The following is a 20,829-nucleotide window of genomic DNA, read 5'->3' on the forward strand; positions in this document are numbered from 1 at the left end:
AAGGAAATAAGCCAATGGAGATTGTACTGACAGGAACCTGTGAATCTAAGCTGAGGCCAAAAGGTTAGGCAGAATGAGGACAGAAAATGTGGGATTTCAGGGCTGGAGTAATAGCACAGTGGGTAGGGCATTTGCCTTGCATGCTGCTGACCTGGGTTTGATTCCCAGCATCCCATATGGTCCCCTGAGCACCGCCAGGGGTAATTCCTGAGTGCAGAGCCAGGAGTGACCCCTGTGCATCGCCGGGTGTGACCCAAAAAGAAAAAAATGTGGAATTTGGCCACTGAGAAAGGCATCAATGAAGAAAGCAGGATCAGGGCAGTGGATACCGGGTTTCCGTTTAGAATTGGATGCACAAAAGGGGCCAGAGCGATAGCACCTGCATGCAGATGACCCAGGTCCAGTCCCCAGCACCCTACATGGTCCCACAAGCCTGCCAGCAGGATCCCTGACCACAGAGCCAGGAGTAAGCCCTGAGTACAACCAGGTGTAGCCCCCAAACAAAACCAAACAAAAAAAGAAGTGGGTGCAGAAAGAAGGGTGGGGAGAGCTTGGGGGGCAGGCCACTTAGGTAACACACTTGGGGGCGAGAAAGGAGCAGCGCCCGAGTACCCAAGGGAATGCCAGCCCCAGAGGTCTGCAGTGGTTTGAGGAGAGGCCAGAGAGTCAAAGGAAAAGAAAAGGTCAAGGCAAGGGCCAGCTGATAGAGAAGAGAGAGAGAGAGAGAGAGAGAGAGAGAGAGAGAGAGAGAGAGAGAGAGAGAGAGAGAGTGCATCAAGTGTTTTCAGTCTAAGAAAGTTTATCCAAAAGGAGAGGGAAAAACCAGGCGTTAGAGACAGAGATTGAGAAACTGGTTGGTGATGGGTAATACCTGCACTAGAATGAAGGAATAAAATAAATATGAGTACTATTCATGCAGGTGAAGAGCCCATTTGGAATCATAATAAAAAATAATTAAACCCCGAAGGGTTTTACTGAGTGCTTTGCATCCTGTTAACATTGGTGCAGCTGTGCAGGGGTGGTCAATCCAAGCTCTGTGCTCTGGGTACCATATGTACCTGTGATCAAATCAGGAGCAGCCACATGCAGGGCAAGCAGCCTAACCCCTGTCCTGTATCTCTGGCCCCAACACTTTTAATGTTTATGGGGGAAATAGTAGAAGAGAAAGAGATCAGATTCTGAAGATTTATTTTATTGGTGGGAGGGTTACTGGGAATATTGGTGGTGGAGAAAGGGCACTGGTGGAGAGATGAGTACTTGAACATTGATTGGAATGCAATCATGAAAGTTTGTAAGTCTGTAACTATCTCAGGATGATCCATTAAAATATTTTTTTAAAAGATTTATTATTTTTATCTTTAAATAATAAAGATTTATTATGGATGGAGCGATAACACAGCAGGTAGGGCATTTGCTTTGCACACAGCCAACCTGAGTTCAATTCCTCTGTCCCTCTTGGAGAGCCTGGCAAGCTACCAAGACTATCCCACCTGCACAGCAGAGCCTGGCAAGCTCCCCGTGGTGTATTCGATATGCGAAAAACAGTTACAACAAGTCTCACAATGGAGACGTTACTGGTGCCCGCTCAAGCAAATTGGTGAACAATGTAGATGGCAGTGCTACAGTGCTATTCTTTTTATATGGGCTGAGCCATACCCAGGCTGCTAGCTTCTATTTGGGTTTCCCCATTAGGAGGTATATTATAGACCAAATTGTGTTTCCCACCAATTCATATACTGAATTAGGAGGTATATTATAGACCAAATTGTGTTTCCCACCAATTCATATACTTCCTCATCCCAGGTACTTGAAAATGTGACCATATTTAGGAATAAGATTGTGGTGGATATAAGTTGAGGCCTTTTGGGTGTTCAAGTGCTCCTGGCTGGTTCTATGTAAGATAGGGCAACAGAGGCCAGAGAGATAGGACAGCAGGTAGGGTGCTTGCCTTGCATGAGGTCAACCCAGATTTGATCCCTGGGACTGCATATGATACCCAGAGCACCACCAGGTATGATTCCCTGAGCCCTGCTGGGTGCAGCTCAGACACCAACAATAAATAAGGAACTTGCACACAGACTCATTTAGGGAAAATACCATGTGAGTATAAAAGTAGAATTTGGGGGGTTGCTCTTACAGGCCAAGAATACAAAGATCTTGCAGGAAAACACCCAAAAGAGGATGAAAGAGGGGTCAAAATGATAGTGCAACAAGTGGGGTATCTGCCTTGCATGCCACTGGCCCAGGTTCCATCCCCAACATCACACGTGGTCCTCCAAATCCTGCTAAGATTAATCTCAAGAGAGCCAGGAATAAGTCTGAGCAAAAATGTGGCCTGCTCATGATTAAACTTCCATCAGGATGTTTATATGTTTATGTTTATGTTTATGTTTATGTTTATGTTTATGTTTAATGGAGCACACCATCTGATTCTGCCAAGACCCCCCCCCACCACCCCATACAGTGGGTACATTTGGAGCCAGCAACAAATAAATAAATAAACAAACAAACAAACATAGGCATTGTGTTTGCAAATTTGGATGGGTCAGGGAAATCTGTAACCAGAATGGCCTAAGCCCAGTTATCTCTGCTATGAATGACTTAGAGGACAAGGGAGTTTGGCTTGAGGAGAACTAGCATAGTTCGGAAAGATTTTATTTATTTAAAAAACATTTATTGAAGTTTTGCTGCCATGTACCAAGCACTATTGAAGGTGCTGAGACGGGGCTGGGGGACGACAAATCAGTCACGGCCCTTGCCCTCCAGGAGCTCACAATCTAGGAATAATATAGGGAGGACCAGAGGGAAAAAAGGTAGAGTGAACTAAGAGAATTCCCCAGTGTGGAATGAATATGCACCCTGGCTATGCAGAAGATAATACTTTCAAACTCCTTACTCTTCCCCAACCCCTTTGTCTCACTAACCTGGATATCTTAAACTCATTGCAAAGTGTCCACTCATCTCTCTAGCTATGAAAATAGGAAGAAGGCTTTTTACCTCTCCCTGGGTCTCCCCGTCCTTCCTTTTGCTTCCTTAAAGTTTCTACTAAATAAGCCATCTATTCTCTGGCCCTCCACTTTCAGTCTTGACTGCCTAAAGACAGGAACCCAAACCAACCATCCAGTGTGTTTTAACAGGAGCAGGAGAGAGACTTAGAGTTTTTGCCCAAGGCATTACAGGTGCTATACAGAAATCTGGGCTGAAGACAAGAACGTCAGCATATAGTCGGCATATAGAAGGGCCATGAGAAGGATTGGGATGGAAGACTGCTTTAAGAAGGGACTCTTGAGGAACTATAATAACTAGGGGGTGAAAGAGAAGCCCGAATGCAAGATTAGGAAGGAATGATGGAAGTAGCTGAGATACGTTAAGCCCCACATAATGACCTAGGCTCTATGCTTTACTTAGATTATGTCACATAATCCTTTCCACAGTTTTATGGCTTTCTTCTGTTATGCCTGTTTGATAGATGTGAAAATGGGGCACAAAGATGGTAGGTTATTTGCCCAAGGCAGCAAATGGAAAAAATAAGAACTGAACGACTCTGATGCGTTTAACTCTCGTACTCAGAGAGTCAGGAAAAGAGACCCAAGAGACAGATTGTGGGATCCAGGGTGGAGAAACAGCTGTCCTGAGACAGATGTCACAGAGAAATATCAAGTGCTACTTAACAAGATCCCACTGAATCTAGTAATGAGAAGGTCTAGGGTGAGCTTGCCTGAGCAGAGGGGGCCACATTGAGGTTGTCTGAAGAGCAAATGGGAAGTGGGGCTTTCTTTCCAAAGAGTTTGGCTTTCAACTGGACAAAGACGGTCAAAGGGGAGCTGGTGGAATGAGTCTTGCCTAAAGGAGGGCGGGTCCTGGATGGATTGAATGCTCGCAGGCAGCGTAAAAAGGTCCGTGTTACAAAGCCCAGCTGTGAGGTCTGGGGTGCTGGTGGAGTGGCGGTAGGAGAGGAGGAAGCTAAGGAAGAGTTTAGATCTGTCCAGGGTACGGGGAATGGGGGACCTGCCAGCAGCTGAGTGGTAAGTAGGAATGGTTGGCGATGTGCGTGGTGCAGTAAGACCCTGACTCGGTCGTGAATGAGCACACCGTCAGGGGCACAGGCCCCAGGCAAGAAGGCTGCAATCCTCGGTAATCCATCTGGGCCTGAGAAGAACACAGAGGCAAGGGGGTCTTCTCTGATGACTTAGGTAGAATTTCAAGGAGGCTGGGCTCCACTTCCTCATAGGCATCTGAGGCGGTGGCCTTGGGCTGGGAGAGATGGGGAGAAGGGTCTGGGTTAGAGCAGATCAGGCAGGGAGAAGGACTGGATTATGTGGAAGGAGCATCTGGCTAGTGGCAGGAGTCAGAGATGGTGTGCAGGTGTAGTCAAGGGCTTTGGAAAAGTTGTGTTGAGGGGTCGAGGATCCAGCTCCAAGCCGGGCTGGTGGTGCATAGTGGGCTGCGAATTCTACTCACCGCACTCAGGGCTGCAGTATCCCTAAGGTACTGGCCCAGGACCCGGTGCAGATCTGGAAGTGAGGGCCACAGGGCATGCCTCAGGCTCCTTAGGAGAGAGAAGGGGCCCAGTCATGGGGGTGAGCTGAGAAGGAGGAAGAGAGCATTGAGCTAAAGCAGGCAGCAATAAGGTGGAAAAGTAAGTCTTGGACAGGTAAGAGTGTAGTCGGGGCAGGAAGGTAAGTACGATGTGCATAGGTGGAAAGGTAACCTCAGGTAAGAGAGGGAAGTCAGCCATGGTGAGATTCATCTTGGGATGGTACAGATTATCCTCAAGTATTCCTGCCTCAGGGCTCTGTATTTTCTGCTTTCTGCCTGCAACACTCAGTTTATTCCCTCACTTCATTTAGTCTTCCTCTCAGATGTCATCCTGATGAGAGCCCCTCCCTGCTTTTCCTGTCTGAAACTACCAACTCCCTTGCTCCACTGTCCCAGGCTCTGCTTCATTTTTCCATCTCTCAGTTGATGTATTACATTATCATATGTACTTGGTCTTTTTTGTGTTTGTTCTGGGGCCACACTCAGCACTGCTCAGGGTTTACTCCCGACTCTGCACTCAGGATTCCCTCTTGGCAGCCTCAGTAGGGTACCAAATGGGATGCCAGGGATCAAACCTGAGAGTAGACTGTGTACCAGGCAAGTTCTTTACCCACCATGCTATCTTTATCAGCCCCTCATATGTATGTGTTTTTGTCTGTCTCACAAGTCCTTGAGAGCAGAGTTTATTTGCTCACTCCTGTATCTATAGGATTTAGAAAAGTGCCTGGCTTAAAGTAGAGTTTAAGAAATGTGTAGGAGGCTGCAAAGATATCTCAACAGACCGCGTGCTTCCTTTGTCAGTGGAAGACCCAGATTCGATCCCCAGCACTACATAGTCCCCTCAGTACCATGGCAACAACCCTTAAAAACAGAGCCAGGAATTCCCCCCTCCTATTCTCCTATTCCCCAAGGATTTCTGGTATGTGCCCCCCCCAAAAAAAAGAGAAGAGTGTGGGGTGGGGGAGGGAGGGAGAGATAAGGAGGAAAGAAACAAACAAAAGAAAGAGAAAGAAAGAAAGAAAGAAAGAAAGAAAGAAAGAAAGAAAGAAAGAAAGAAAGAAAGAAAGAAAGAAAGAAAGAAAGAAAGAAAGAAAAAGAAAGAAGGAAAGAAAGAAATAGAGAAAGAAATAAAATATTTGTCAGATGGAATAGAGAAGGGATCACTAAGAAAATGATGGCTGGATGAACCAGTTGGGATGGGAGATGCATGCCGAAAATAGATAATGGACCAAATGACCTCTCAGTGTCTGTGTTACAAGCGATAATGCCCAAAAGTAGAGAGAGAGTATGGAGAATATTGTCTGCCATGGAGGCAGGGGGAGGGTGGGAAAGGGGGAGTATACCCAGGATATTGGTGGTGGGGAATGTGCACTGGTGGAGGGATGGGTGTTTGATCATTGTGTGATTGTAACCCAAACATTAAAGCTTGTAACTATCTCATGGTGATTCAATAAAAAAAAAAAAGAAAGAAAATGTTTGTTCAGAAACTGAATGAACTTTTTAAAAAAGTGTTTTTCGGGGGCCATCCCACCAGTGTTCAGGGGCTACTCCTGGCGGTACTTAGGAGGTGGTGCGAAGGCCAAACTAGTGCTGAAGGCCAAACTAGAGTCAACTGCATGCAAGCACCTTTCCCCATGCTGTCTCTCCCTATGATTAAGTTACTGTGGAGGATGGTCTAACTGGGAAAAGTAAGGATTAAAGTATGTTGGAAAACACCTCCAACTTTCCACACTCACATTTCCATATGAAGGAGCTCTTGCAAAACAAAGCTCTTTTGGGTCCCTTGGAGGAGCTCAGTGACTTCTCTCCAGGGGAGGAGGACCGGCTGAGAGAGTGAGAGACTGACTGACAGAGAAAGGATCTGGGTCTGGCTGGTTCAGCGGCTCCACCTCTCTTCTCTCCCCTAACATTTTTGTTGGCTCCCGGTCTGGAGGTTCTGTCCCAGTCTGTTTGTACAAATTAAAAGCTCAAAGAAAGACATGTTCCAGGAGAGATGGGAGCTTACAAGAGGGCCGCCTAAGCTAGCCTAGGACCAGAGAGGCGGCCTTCCGAGCCAAGTCTTCTAGAGCCAAAAGACATTATCCCCCCAAGAGAGGGTTGTTCTGGACCCCAGTCTGCGTACTGACAGCTTCCAGTGCCCTTTCTCCTCAGTCTTAGCTTCTCGCACAGCTGAGTTACTCACTAATAACAGTTAGTTCAGGGCCTGTATTTGGCAGGTGCTCTGCTGAGGATTTAAGGATGACCAAGTAAGGAAGAATAAGACATAAAGAGGAAGGCAGGAAACTGCTACTGTTACTGTGAAGAGGTCTGCACGGGGCACAGGCAGAGCAGCCACTAGGTAACTCTGAAAGGTTTCTCAGAGTTGGTGAAGAAAGTTATTTAAAGATAAATGGGTATTAGTCATCCAGGGAGGATATTCCGGGCAGAGGGGACTTTATGTGCCAAAGCAGTGAGAAGTAAAACTGCTTGTCTTGTGTGTGGACAAGATCGCCAAGAGTTGGTAGGGGGTGGGTGGGGTGGAAATGCTGGTGGGGGCTGGGATTTGCCCACGTCATTCCAGACTGAACTCTATTTTGGGGGCTAATGAATGATGAAAACCAGGGAAGGGACTGAAAACTCGTTCCTGTGTGGTTTAGAAAACCCACTTCCGAGGGGTGTGGGTGCTAAAGTGGAATAAGAAGAGGTGGTGTGTGTGTGTGTGTGTGTGTGTGTGTGTGTGTGTGTGTGTGTGTGTGTGTGTGTGTGTGTGTATTAGAGAAAGGGACACATAGTTTGAGTATTGCTTAGGAGGTGGCTGACCAGGCCAGATCCGGTAAAGGTTCCTAAGGGTTCTGACTGGCCTTGTCAGAGATGAGTCACGAGGTGGAATGGACACCTCAAGGTGTCCAGTTTAAAGGGCATATAGGAGTGTAAAGAGGGGGTGGGACTCTCAGGGGAGAGAGGCAGGAAGTGGCTTGAAGCCAGCTGGGGGAGGGGGTTGGGGGGACGTTCCGTAATCAGGAAAGAGGGGTATCACCACCACCCTAGGATGCACGTTTAGTGGACCTCGGCTCGTCTTCCACCTGGCCGGGGCGGTACCTGTAGTGCGCAGGAAACTGCCACCTCAGTAGCAGCAGGCCCAGGAAGGCGCTGAGGCCCAGCACCAGGAGCAGAGCCGTCACCAAAGAAATCCAGGCTGCGGGACAGAAACTGTCAGACCTAGGACCGTCCGAGGTCGGAGCCCCGCTCGCAGGCTGTCATGCCCCGCCCAGCACCTCTCAGGCCCCTCCCACCATAGACCACGCCCACTCAAGCCCCGCCCCTCCATGCCCCGCCCCGGCCCCGCCCCGGCCCTCGGTGCTCGCCCCGCCCCGCGCTGCGCCAGCGCCCCTGCACCCGCGCAGCCGCAGAGGTTCGGGGGCTGAGCCCTCACCCGTCTCGGAGGCCGTCTCCACCCTCACTGGGTCGGACCAGGAGCTCCAGGGGCCTTGGTAGGTGGGCCCGTGCAGCCTGGCGCGCAGCTGTAAACGGTAGCGGGAGCGGGGACGCAGCTCCAGGGTCTCTCCCAGGGCCCCGAGAGGCGGCTCCAGCACCTACGCAGAGTATGCAAGCCAGTGGCCTTCGGGTGCCACCGGGTCGGTGTCAGCGCCTCTGGTGGACCAGCCCCCGCCCTCTCCCCAAAGAGCGTCACCGACTGCTGACACACGCATCCCAGCGGAAACTGGCGAGATGGAACCACCTCGTCCTGCCCGAGGCACACCCTGCCCTGGACACACAGTGACACACAGACCTCATCTGCCCAGAGAGCTGCTCATCCTCGCACAAGTACAAACAGTCCACCCGAGAGACCTCCTGGTGATGCGGAGACGCGGAGAAGGGCCGGGAGCGCGCCCCAGAATCCCAGACACTTTTAGGGCCACACAGACACGCGCCACGAAGGACACTTTTGTAGCGAAGGGTGCAAACATGGAGCCGGCGTTACAAAGACAAATTGCAAGCAGTGGGAAAGAGTAGCCTATGGAACAGCGGGGAGACTTTATTAATCAGTCGACAAACATTTATGAATTGGGGTGAGAGGCCAAGCATTGGGATAGGCACGGAGGATAAAATAAAAGTGGTCTCTCATCTATCTAATGAGGCAGACATCCAAACGAGTAAATAATTACAAGTAATTATGAATAAATAATTACAATAATAATGATTGACAGTAGGCTTGCAAGGAGCACAGGGAAGTATTGACGGCTGCATTGAGTTGCTCTGTTGGGGGTAACAGGGTAATTTGGCACTAAGAGCCTAAGGGTCCAAATTGAGTGGTAAAAGGTGAGATGAAGAGAGCAGTGCAAAGGGTTGGAGGGTTGTTAGTACAATAAATTCAGCTTCCGGTTGATAAATATGGGGAAGAAACAAAAGAAAAAGAAAAGAAGAACCAGTAATTCTAGGTGTGGGTAACTGAGTAAGGGATGGTGCCAATGCCAGACAGAAAATAGAGGAAAAGTAAGTTCAGAGAAGAGCTACTGTACGGTTCATTCTATAAAGTTCAGTAACAACCAAAACTCATCTCTGGTAATGTCAGAATAGTGTTTATCTTGGAGAGGAGGGTGCAGGGGGTGTGAGGAGCCTCCAGGTGCTAGATATAATCTATCTTGCATGGGCAATTATTATATGGGTGTATACAAGGTACAAATCAGCTGTATATTCAAGATTTGTGTACTTTCTGTAAGTCATAAGTCAGTGTTTCAGAAATGAAATAAATTTGGGGAGGAAGAGAAATGCAGTTGATATATTGGGTCTGAAATGCCTGAAAGTGGGCAGATGTTTATATATTCAATTTTTTTTCACTTTACCTCTTTGGGATAGATAGATTTAATCTCATTTCACCAACAAGGAAATTGAGACTCCAGACGCTTAGATAATTTGTCCGTGGTTTATAAGTTCCTTTCCCTGTGGTGTTGAAATGATAAATTTGGGATGATTAATGGTTAGCTGTTAGAACTCTGGAGTTGAAGTGCTCACCTACGGAGATTATACATATTAATTTATCCAGAGGAGAAAAGGTTCTAGGATATGGTTCCATCAAGACAATATATTAAGAGATAAAAAAAAAAAAAGAAACAGTAGGGAACAGCAAATCAAGGTCATCAGAATTGAAGATTTTGAGATTTTGTATAGAACTGAGCTTACATAGTGGGGGTGGGGGGTGGGAAGTGGGAGGGGTCCTTGGAACACAGGTGGAGGGAAGGGGGACTCTGGTGATGGGTGTAGTATTGGAATGATGTATGCATGAACAGTGTCAGTAATGATATTATAAATACAAATACTTTAATAAAAATGATTTAAAGAAGAAATAAAATATTATCCAATGAAATAATATGAGGAATGGTTAAAAAAAAGAGGAGGATTCAGGAAAAGAGAGTAAGAAAGTTGGGTGAGTCACCTGCCATAGAGTCAGGCTGGGGGGTAAGGGATGGGGGTGATGGGAGGGAACCTGGGGACACTGGTGCTGGGAAATGTACACTGGTGGAGGGATGGGTGTTGGAATACTGTACAACTGAAAGCTAATCATGAGCAACTTTGTTAGGGTCTATCTCATAGTGATTCAATAAAAGGAGTAAAACAATTTTTGGGGGGGGGTCACACCCAGCGATGCACAGGGGTCACTCCTGGCTCATGCACTCAGGAATTACTCCTGGCGGTGCTTGGGGGATCATATGGGATGCTGGGAATCGAACCCGGTCGGTCACATGCAAGGCAAATGCCTTACCCACTGTGCTATTGCTCCAGCCCCTAAAACAATTTTTTTTAAGAAGGTTGGGTGAGAGAGATAGGAGAATGACATTTCAAAGGCAAAAGAAGAGAGAATATTTGTAGTCGGAATAGTGAACTGTGTCAGACGCCAAAGAGTGATGCCAAGAGATGCCAACTGAATCAGATAAGCTGAGAGAGACAAGCCCAGACTTGACACAGGGGCACCTTCACTCCTGATAACAGAACATGGTGAAACTCAAATAGCCAGAGTAGTGAGGTCTGTGGGCATTTGATCCTGTACCTTCCAGTCCTGATGGCCTTCTCCTGTGTATCGAAGCTGATAGCACATCTCTTGGGCTGCCCAGGAGGTGGGGTGCTGCCACTCCAACTTCAGCCGCCCGCTGGACACCTCCCTCCAGTGAAAATTGGGGGTGGGGATGAGCACTACAGGAACATTAGCAGGAGCTGGCATGAGATCTTCCTTCTGTGCTTGGGACAGCGTGCCACTAGGACCACAGGTCAGAGTGGCAGAGTCGGGGATCCTGGGGATGGGGTCAGAAAAGGGAGGGGTAGACTCTGCTTGGGGGATAAGGGAAGAATGTCCTTACCAGCTTGGTGAATCCAAAAAGGGGAGCCCAAGTAGCTATGAACAGCACCCTGCAGTGTGGTCACCTCCACAAGGATGTGTATAATACTGTCGTTTTGTGACTTGAAGTGGCAGCGAGAGAATGGAGAGGGTTGTGATCCAGGATTGGTTTTCTCTTCCTCTTCACACTTCTCCCAAATGGGGTCCCTAAAAGTCAGCCCCAATTGAGTGATTGAATCACACCTGCCTCTACTTAAACTCCCCCAACGTCTGTTTTACTAAGAATAGAATCCGAACTCCATACCATGACCTGCAGGGTTCAATATGACTTAGCTCTTCTCCACCACGCCATTCCCATTTCCTAGAAATCTCACACCAGTTTACCAGCCCCAGAAACTCATCCTGATCCCCATCCCCCTGCCCCAAACCCGCACCACTTCTGCAGAGCAATGGCCCGTATGGGTTATAACCTCGCTCTTCCCTTGGATGAACCTCTAGGACCTTCTCTTTTTTTTTTTTTTTTTAAATTTTTATTAAATCACCATGTGGAAAGTTACAAAGTTCTCAGGTTTATATGTCAGTTATACAATATTCAAACACCCATCCCTTCACCAGTGCCCAAATTCCACCACCAGAAACCCCAGTTTACCCCCCGCCCCCACCCCCTACCCCCTACTGTATAACTAATGAATTTCACTTCATTTTTTCTTTACCTTGATTACATTCCATAATTCAACACAAAACTCACTATAGTTGACATAACTCTCTCTCTCTCTTTTTTTTCTCTTTTTCCTTTTCCATTTTTTTTTTTAATTTTTCCCCCTCATCCCCCTTCCTGCGCCTCATAGTATGGTGTACTCCACGCCACGTTGGCCAGCGTGGGGCTTTTGCTTAGCTCATAGTCCAGGGGTGGCTGTTACATTAAGAACCTTCAATATTTCAACAAAAACTTACTGTTATTATTTGGAGTTTCCCCCCCAAGTCTGACCTGTTCAAATGGAACCCTTTCACATTGATCACAATTATAAATGTTAAGTCGCGCGGACGCTGCCGCGTCCGCGCGGTTTTGGATTTCTGTATAAAGTCCTGGGAAAATTCTGCCAGAAATTACATATTTCCTCCGTTAGCCGGCGTGGGGCAAAGGCTTAATTCACAGTCTCCATACATGGGTGCAGGCACTTGCTGGAACCCCAATTCCTAAAGCTGTCTAGGACCTTCTCTTGATCTTAATGTCAGGCTTTTCTTTTCTGAAGTTTGGTTTGGTAGTCAACTTCCCCTTAAAGATATAACACATGAAACCACCATGATACAGGAAAATGGCATGAGATATAAAGGTAAGGTTTTTTTTTGGTGGGAGGGGTCACACTCGTCGATTCTCAGGGATTATTCCTGGCTCTGTACTCAGGAATTACCCCTGGCGGTGCTCAGGGGACCATATGGGATGCTGAGAATCAAACCCAGGTCAGCCACATGCAAGGCAAACACCCTACCCGCTGTGCTATCGCTCCAGCCCCTGAAGTTAAGGTCTTGACTGAATGGGAAAATGATTTATTTCTGTCCCTGTTTTCTCATTTGTAACATGGGCTTTACAGAACTGTTTAGAATATCAAAGAATCTTCATTCTCTGGAGGAGAGCAGTCTTAGATTTTTCATCTTTTAACATGTAGCAGACTTCTAAGTTACCGCTCCATTTTATGTACCTATTAAATGATGACAATGGTCTCCTTGATTGGTTTTTCTGGCATTTTTCCTACTTCCTTCAATTTGTTCTCCACCTGGCTACCAGAATCTGCTTCCAAAGTCTTGACCTGATAATGTTCGGAATATATCATAAATCCTTACATCATTTTGATGTATGTGTGTGTGTGTGTATGTGCGTGTGTGTGGGGGGGATGAGCGGTGGGTGGGTGGGTGGTGGTGTTGGGACCACATCTGCTGGTTCTCAAAACTTACTTCTGGGTCTGTGCTCAGAGGTTACTCCTGCTGCAGTGCTCAGAGGACAGGCAATGAGCAAGGCAAATGCTATGCCCTCTGTACGCTCTCTTTTATTTTGGTCACATTAAACTATTATTATCTTTTGCTGGATCAAGCTAGGTTTCTAACCTAGTGATCCTTCTTATGTTCTTACTTTATCATTTCACAGAGAAACAGGTCTTTCAAAAACATATACCACATGTTAGTTATTCTTTTACTTAAACTCCCTCAATGTCTCTGTTTTACTAAGAAAAAAATCCAAATTCCATACCATGGCCTGCAGGATTCCATATAATTTAGCTCTTTCCTACCACGCCATTCCCGTTTCCTAGAATTCTCACACCAGTTTACCATCCTTCATGTACGTAAGTCTTCTTTCTGGGCTACAGATATGTCAAATGCATCATCTTTGCACACCGCCTTTGCCCTGGATTGCTCTCTGTGTGTCTTTCTTTCTTGTCACTTTGGCCCACTGTCACCTGTCAGCTTATGTCTCATCTCCTTGGTGAGACCTCCCCTGACTGTTGACATTAGCACCCCTCCCTCCATTGTGCCCCTTTGTCTATCATAAACCTTGTTCCTCAATTTTCTGTTTGTCTCCTTCCTTCCTTCCTTCCTTCCTTCCTTCCTTCCTTCCTTCCTTCCTTCCTTCCTTCCTTCCTTCCTTCCTTCCTTCCTTCCTTCCTTCCTTCCTTCCCCCCCCCTCTCTCTCTCTCTCTTTCTTTTGTTTTTGTTTTTTGTTTTTTGGGCTATCCTTGGCGATACTCAGGGCTTACTCTTGGCCCTGTGCTCAGGAATTACTTTTGGCAGTGCTCAGGGGACCATATGGGATGTCAGGAATTGAACCTGGGTAGATATGGAAGGCAAATGCCCCACCAACTGTAATACCTTTTCAGCTCCAGTCTCCTTCCTTTCTACCCTCTAAAATGCTGGAACTTTTCTGTTTTGTTGGTCACTGACCCCAATGCCTGACACCTGGTCACTCAGGAGTTGCTTTTTATTTGTGTTGTTTGTGTCCTTGCACCTTCCCATGCTCAAGGACTGCTCCCAGCTTAGGATCACGAGGCTGGGCATTGAACCTGGGCATCACACAAAGCATCCACTCAGCTCATTGAACTATCTGCCTCTTTAATCCATTAATTACTTACTGTACAAATGATTTGTATTTCCTTATTTGTTACAATCCCTCTAAGTGGCTTACTATTACTAAAACCATCATTTAAAAATCTATTTAGGGGGCTGGAGTAACAGCACAGTGTGTAGGGTTTGATCCCTCCCAACCCAATTGGTCCACTAAGCTCTGTCAGTAGTGATCCCTGAGCACAAAGCCAGGAGTAAGTCCTCAGCACCACCAGACGTGGCCCCCTCCCCCCTCCAAAAATGAAAAAAAAAAACCACCCCCAAACCAAAAAGTACATTTAGACTCATCCATTCAACAAATTATGGCACAGTGCTAGGCCTTACAGAAGGACATTACAGAAGAATATTCTTGCAGGAGAATAATCTTAAAGCAGGTCTCATTTCAGTGGGAGAGACAGACAGTATTTTTGTATGATGTAGGTCGATTGATTGGGAAGGTCAGGAGGGTCATATTCCTGAACTAGGCAGTCTTAGGCTGAGTTTTTGACAACCAAGAGGACAGGCAAAGGGACAAAGAGGCCTTCAGACTCATGCATGTGCAGAAATGATGTGGTGTTTTGAGGGAAACTTGAAATAGTGCAAAAGGCTTTTAGGCTAAAGAGCCTGATGGTGACTGGGAAACGGAGAAGGCAGAGCATGGCAGAGGTGACCTTGTCATCTTTCTAGGGAGATGCACTGAACCTGGCAGCTAGGATGTAAACACTTTGGGGTTTGACACAAGGTGTTTGTCCTTAGCTTCATTCTTGGAGAATATCCGCATAGCTACTGTCTGTAGAAACGATTTGCAAGGTGAGCTTGCAAGGAATATGCGAGGAAACCCATTAGGACATTGTTAGTGTTAGTGTCTGTGTGCAAAGCATCTGAAAATAGAATTGTGGCAATGGTGATAAAAGGGTCTAAGAGATACCAAAGAGGGAGACATGACAAGTTTGTCTGATTTACCCTGGAGTGTGTGGTTTCCGAGTTTCAGGCCCAAGAAACTGAGTTCCTAGAAAGATAGAGGCACTCAGAGGAGAAGTAGGTTTCGGTAGAACTTCTGGTCCATAAGGGCATCTCTATTCTGTATAAATCTGTGCAATTGTTTAAAAGAATGAGTTACTTTTTGGGGTAATTATCTCCAAGACTGTGGCAGTGAAGAGAGGGTTGGGTCACACCCAGCTGTGCTCAGGGCTGCGCTTGGCATCAGGTATTACTTATGGCAGAGCTCAGGGAACCGTATGTGGTGTCAGCAATTGAAACTGGGTTGGCTACATGCCAGGGGGAAATGCCTAAACCCGGTACTATCTCTCTTAAAGATATCTTTTTAAGTGAAAAAAATTAAGTCATAAACCACATATATAATGAAAGTTAATTAGTATTAAAACCAATATTGTATAGACATATGCAAATATTTAGAACAACTGATGGAATCATTACAACGTTTTTTTCCTTTGTTTGCCTTTGGGACACATTCAGCTTTGTAGTGCTCAGGGAATATTCCTGGTTCTGTGCTTAGGGGTTGCTGCTGGCTGTGCTCTGGGGACCATGCAAGTTTTGGTTGAGCCCAGACTTCGTGTATGCAAAGCCTATGTTCAGCCTTCCTTCCTTCCTTCCTTCCTTCCTTCCTTCCTTCCTTCCTTCCTTCCTTCCTTCCTTCCTTCCTTCCTTCCTTCCTTCCTTCCTTCCTTCCTTCCTTCTCTTTCTTTCTTTCTTTCTTTCTTTCTTTCTTTCTTTCTTTCTTTCTTTCTTTCTTTCTTTCTTTCTTTCTTTCTTTCTTTCTTTCTTTCTTTCTTTCTTTCTTTCTTTCTTTCTTTCTTTCTTTCTCTTTCTTCCTTTCTATTGATATGCAGTAGACACTAACTTTGCTACATGGATCATGTTTATGGGGAGTATACATCCACTTAAGAAAGATTAGCCTTGGGGCTGGAGCCATAGCACAGCAGGTAGGGCATTTGCCTTGCACGTGGCTGACCTGGGTTCGATTCCCAGCATCCCATATGGTCCCCTGAGCGCCGCCAGAAGTGATTCCTGAGTGCATGAGCCAGGAGTAACCCCTGAGCATTGCCAGATGTGACACAAAAAGCAAAAGCAAAAAAAAACAAAGATTGGCCTTTCTCATTTGGAGTTCTGGCAGAGGATTGTATTGTCAATGAAGTTATCAGATAAAGCATAAATATAAAATTGTATCTATGGCAAATGCTTGTGAAGAAGAGGTTAGTACAACAAGGATGTTTGCCCATACTATTGGACCTAAAGAGGAAGGTTGGGGAGGGTTCCCTGAGAAAGTGACACTAGGGTTGAGCTCTAGAGGATAGTAAAAGCCAAGTAAAGAGAAGAGGGCTTGGCCATAGGCGTGAGAGGAAGAGAAGGAATATGGGAGATAGGAGGGAAGCTTAAAGGCCAATACTGAAGCGGGAGCAAAAGCCAGCATAGAATAAGATGAAGCTGAAGACACAGGGCATGTTGATCTCTTAGGACATTCCAAGCCACAGATTTTCCCTTTAACCCGAGGCAAGTGGGAAGCTCTTGAAGATTTGAAGCAAGGAGTGTTCTGTTCATTTTGCACATCACTCCATCTCCTAGGTGGAGAATGATTAGAAAGATTCAGGAAGTGCTCCATTGGGCAGTCTTGACAGTGACCCAAATGGGAGGCAATAATGACTTGTACCAAGGAAATGACAGTAATGAACCGAAGTGGACACACTTGGGTCATATTTAATGAGTAAAACAGCCGAAGTTGTTTATAGATTGTCTGTGGAGTGGGTGAAAGATCAGTGAAGTATTGGGTAGAAATCCTATGAAATTTTAATTAGGTTTGATGGGTAGGGGAAGGTCACAGTATTCATTTGGGCAGAGGAGGTCACCCAATGTTTGATTTTAGCAGAGGTTGCTCTGTCAGCACCGAGAGGAATAAATTAGATGAGAATGAGTCTTTAAAGTCTCCAGGACAAGACTCTAAATTATCCAGGAGTGAGACTTTAGAACTGTCTAGGCTAGGAAAAATAAGAGACCCAAGACATTCCAGTGGGCACAGAGAAGCTAAGAAGACACAATACCCGTCGGAGAACGAGAGCATGGAAGCCATTTTGTTTGGGGACAAATGAGGGGCTTGAAAGCGCTAAGAACAAACTCTCCCTTCCTTCTGCAAGACTGTTCCGCTCCCCATGATATCAAGTTCAAACAGCAGTTGACCTCACCTGTTTCTAGGGCAGCACCACACTCTACTGTGGTAGAAGAAGCCCTGGGAGCTAGCATGGTCCCGTTGCCGCCATTGGCAGGTGACGTTCTTCAGGTCCAGAGTGAAGCACTGCAGCCCGATTTCCACTGTACTCAAAGGAGATTCCCGTCAGGGCCCACAGTGTCCAGACCAACTTCGTACCTATCACCTGGAATACTTCCTTCTGTCCTTAGCTCTCCCCTTGACCGTACTCTCACCCCCCCCCCCCCCATTGCTCCTCTTTCTTTCTTTTTTTTTTTTTGTTTTGTGTTTTTGGGTCACTCCCAGTGATGCTCAGGGCATACTCCTTGCTCTGCACTCAGGAATTAACTTCTGGTGACCATAGGGGTCAGGTGGCCATAGGGGAATGCCAGGTATCAAACCCGGGTCAGCCTCATGCAAGGCAAACACCCTACCCGCTGTCCTATCGCTCTGGCACCCCATCACTCTTTCTGGTGGCAAGGGAGCAAACTCACCGCCATGAGCATTTCCACATCCAGCCCCGACCTCCCGAGAGATCTCTGCCTTGTCCTCCTATGTCCCCCTCCTGTTGGTGACTCACCTGCATCCCCGGGCAGGTCTACAGTCACGGGGAGGGACCAGGACCCCCAGGAGCCATGGAGGGAGACCCCATCTGGTTGGCTGCGCAGCTGGAGCCAGTAGGAGTTACCAGGCTGGAGCCCGGAGATGAGGCACCTTCCACCTTTGACTGCCAGAGACAGAACCTCGGGAGAAGAATCCTGCCGTCAGAAGCCAGGTCTGCCTCTCTGCCAGCACCGGCTCCATCTTCATCTGAAGCCCCCCTGCAGGCCTGTGGTGAGCCCCTTAGCTCCTGGCTGCATGGACCTGAGAACAGACTGGTCATCAGGGAGGCAGGCATCTCCCAGGAAATGGCCATCCATTGAGAAGCCTGAAGCACTCACCTTTGTCGGTGTGAGTGACCTCAAGTGGGGGGTTCCCCCGAGAGCTAAGGAGGGCCGTCACTCACTCCAACGCTGGCTGGGGCTGGAATCCCTAACCTTTGACCCATCTTCTCTTGGAACCACAGTGGGGGGAAGGGCTAGAGCAAAAGAGGCCAGGGTACTTCTCTCGTTGGGGAGGTCCATTCTGGTCCTCTGTGCTGGGGCTCCTCGGCCTGGGCGCAGGGAGGTGGGCCCAGGGCTGGGTGTGGCCTCGGCGGGGCTGGGCAGCAGGTCTCTGCGGACAGCAGCTGCAGGACAGCGGGGCCCGTGGTGTTCTCAGCATCCTTAGGGCTGTAGCGGAGCTCATGCCTCAGGAAATCGCTGATTTCGGGAGCTGGGGCCTCCCAGCTGATCTGGAGTTCCCCTGGCTGGCTTCCACGCAGGGTCCTGATGGTACTGGGGGGAGCTGGCTGTCCTGAGGGCAAGATGAAGCATGTTGGGATTCCCCCCCAACAGCAAGTCTGGGGTTGACGCTGGGGAGAGGCGTGCTGGAGACTGGGTGGGGGGAAGCCCCCGGGGCCTGAAACGTCTCAGGCTTTGGCACTCCTGGAGGGGAGGGCACCAGGGAAGCTTCTGGCCCTGTTCTGCGGTCCTCGTGGCAGTGGTGACCACAGTACCCGTGCGCTGGACTCGTGCTTCTCAGGAGCGGGGACCTTTGCATCTCAGCATCCTTGTCCCTCGGCCCCTGGCCCGGCACAGAGCAGGTTCCTGGGTTTTTGTGTGTGTGTTTGTTTGTTTGCTTTTTGGGTCACACCTGGCGTTGCACAGGTTCGTGCACTCAGGAATTACTCCTGGCGGTGCTCGGGGGACCATATGGGATGCTGGGAATCGAACCCAGGTCGGCCGCGTGCTATCGCTCCAGCCCCCAGAGTAGGTTCCTGGACTGCTGGTGGGTGAATAAAGGGACAGGTTCAAGTCGGAACCCCCCAAAGGCCAGGTCCAGGTGGCAAGACTCGGGGGGAGGAGGATCAGGGGCCAGAGGTGCTGCCTGGAGTCTGGTGAAGGAGGATGTCCCTCAGGATGCCCCCCGGGCACTGCCCAGTCTGCTCACAGAAGCAGCCCAAGGGCAGCACCTGGGAGGGCCAGGGGCGCCAGAGGTGGCCTTACCCACGTGGTCCACAAAGAGCACCCGCTTGGCCCGCGTCTGGTTGAGGACCACATTCTTCACCCAGAGGTGCAGCGGGAAGAAGAGACGCACTTCATCCTGGGCGGGGAACCGGCAGACGTATCTCGTTCCAGAGGGGAAGGTGCGCTGGGAGCTCAGGGGGCAAGGCCGGGGCTGTTCCCTGTGGGGGGAGAAGCCCGCACACTGCCAGGCCCCCCCGCAGACCCAGGCCCTAGGAGAAAGGGGATGCGGGGTTCTGGCAGGGTCAGACGAGGGGGGCGCCCAGGGAGAGTCAAAGCTCCTGTTTGCTCAATACCCATTTAGGGGGTGCCCTTGGAGCAGTCCTCCGGCGGGGAGTTGGGCACAGGGAGGCGAGCCTGGGGCAGAAGAGGGTGGGGCCCAACCACCGCACGTACCCGGGGTAGGCGTACAGCAGCTGGTACGTCCCGTTGGGCGCTGCCTCTTCCTCATCCCAGAAGCAAGTGAGGTCCTCAAACGTCCGAGAGAAACAGCTCAGGGGCTCTGAGTCTGGGGTCCGCAAAGAGGCATCTGAGGAACAGCCCGTAAGTTGGACTCTCTGGTTACTCCCGGTCTGTTTAAGGGCAATTGTGAAGGGGGGGGCACTGGGAACCTCCTCCCTTGCACCCCTGCCAGGACTCCCTCTTCCTCGGTGCAGATGATCTCCACCCTCCACAAGCCTCACCTTGGCCGGTGACTTGTGCCAGGTGTTGGGGGGCCAGGAGGAGGCAGGAGGTGACCCCCAAGAGGGCCCAGGAGGGCATCTTCCGCAGCACTGTGCCTGCTTCGCCCATCCTCCCCTCAGGAAGCTGGGCCCCAGTCCCCTCCCGGGCCAGCCCCGCAGGTTCCTGTCAGATACAGCCCCACGTCCTGTCCCTGTCCCTGCCCCCGTGGGGCCCATCCAGACCACACTGGGGCTGGGGGCCGGGGCAGGGGGAGTGGGACTGGGCAGGAGAGCAGGAGGAATTTGCTTGTTTTATTTTGTTTTGGGGCCACACCAGGGGTGCTCAGGACTTAATCCTGGCTCTGTGCTTAGGAATCACTCCTGTCAGGGTTCGAGGGACCATATGGGGTGCCCGGTATCGAACCCGGGTCTGCCGAGTACCAAGCAAGCACCTCACCCACTGCACTATCTCTTCAGCTGCAAGAGTAGGAGGAATTTGAGAGTAGGAGGGTACAGGTGTTTGGTAGGAGAGAAGTGAGGTTTTTGTCTTGGACTGGGCTCCAAAGCATACTGAATCTCTCTCTCTCCCTTTCTCTCTCTCTCTCCCTCTCTCTCTCCCCCTCTCTCCCTCCCTCCCTCTCTCTTCTCTCTCTCTTTCTGTCTATGTGTGTCTGTGTTAACTGTGGTGAACAAGAATAGCGATGTCTATTGGCCAGCTCTTCTTCACATCAGTCTTACCTTTTCTATTTCTGAGATGAGAAAATTGAGATGGAAAGAAGTTTACAATCACCTGCTTAGGAGGAGGCTTTAGAAGCATGCTTTGCCGTGGGAAGGTATAAACGGATGAGCTACAAGGCCTGCCTTACAGCCACGGGGAGAACAGTGACTCCACACACAGATGGGGCTTGTGTCTTTCCGCGT

At 48.8% G+C, this 20,829-nt stretch overlaps 1 protein-coding gene across 1 annotated transcript; it reads right to left on the bottom strand.

Annotated features, from left to right (window-relative positions):
• Positions 1-2,733: 2,733 nt before the first annotated feature.
• On the bottom strand, positions 2,734-20,008 carry MPL (MPL proto-oncogene, thrombopoietin receptor). Its single transcript, XM_055139742.1, has 12 exons — positions 19,930-20,008; positions 19,643-19,775; positions 19,229-19,407; positions 18,244-18,536; positions 17,722-17,884; positions 17,140-17,266; positions 10,872-11,056; positions 10,565-10,707; positions 7,952-8,111; positions 7,618-7,714; positions 4,462-4,549; positions 2,734-4,254 (listed from the first exon to the last, which is right to left on the bottom strand). The coding sequence occupies exons 1-12, from the start codon at positions 20,006-20,008 to the stop codon at positions 3,976-3,978; spliced, it is 1,926 nt and encodes a 641-aa protein (XP_054995717.1). The 3' UTR covers positions 2,734-3,975.
• Between the last annotated feature and the right edge of the window lie 821 nt (positions 20,009-20,829).

This window comes from Sorex araneus, chromosome 5 (genome assembly GCF_027595985.1).
Source record: "Sorex araneus isolate mSorAra2 chromosome 5, mSorAra2.pri, whole genome shotgun sequence".
Lineage (NCBI taxonomy): Eukaryota > Metazoa > Chordata > Mammalia > Eulipotyphla > Soricidae > Sorex > Sorex araneus.

Coding starts and splice junctions, on each gene's coding strand:
- MPL (XM_055139742.1), bottom strand. CDS start 20,008: ATGCCCTCCTGGGCCCTCTTGGGGGTCACCTCCTGCCTCCTCCTGGCC. Junction 19,776..19,929: donor GGCACAAGTCACCGGCCAAG/GTGAGGCTTGTG, acceptor GCTGTTCCTCAG/ATGCCTCTTTGCGGACCCCA. Junction 19,408..19,642: donor CTGCTGTACGCCTACCCCGG/GTACGTGCGGTG, acceptor CTCCCCCCACAG/GGAACAGCCCCGGCCTTGCC.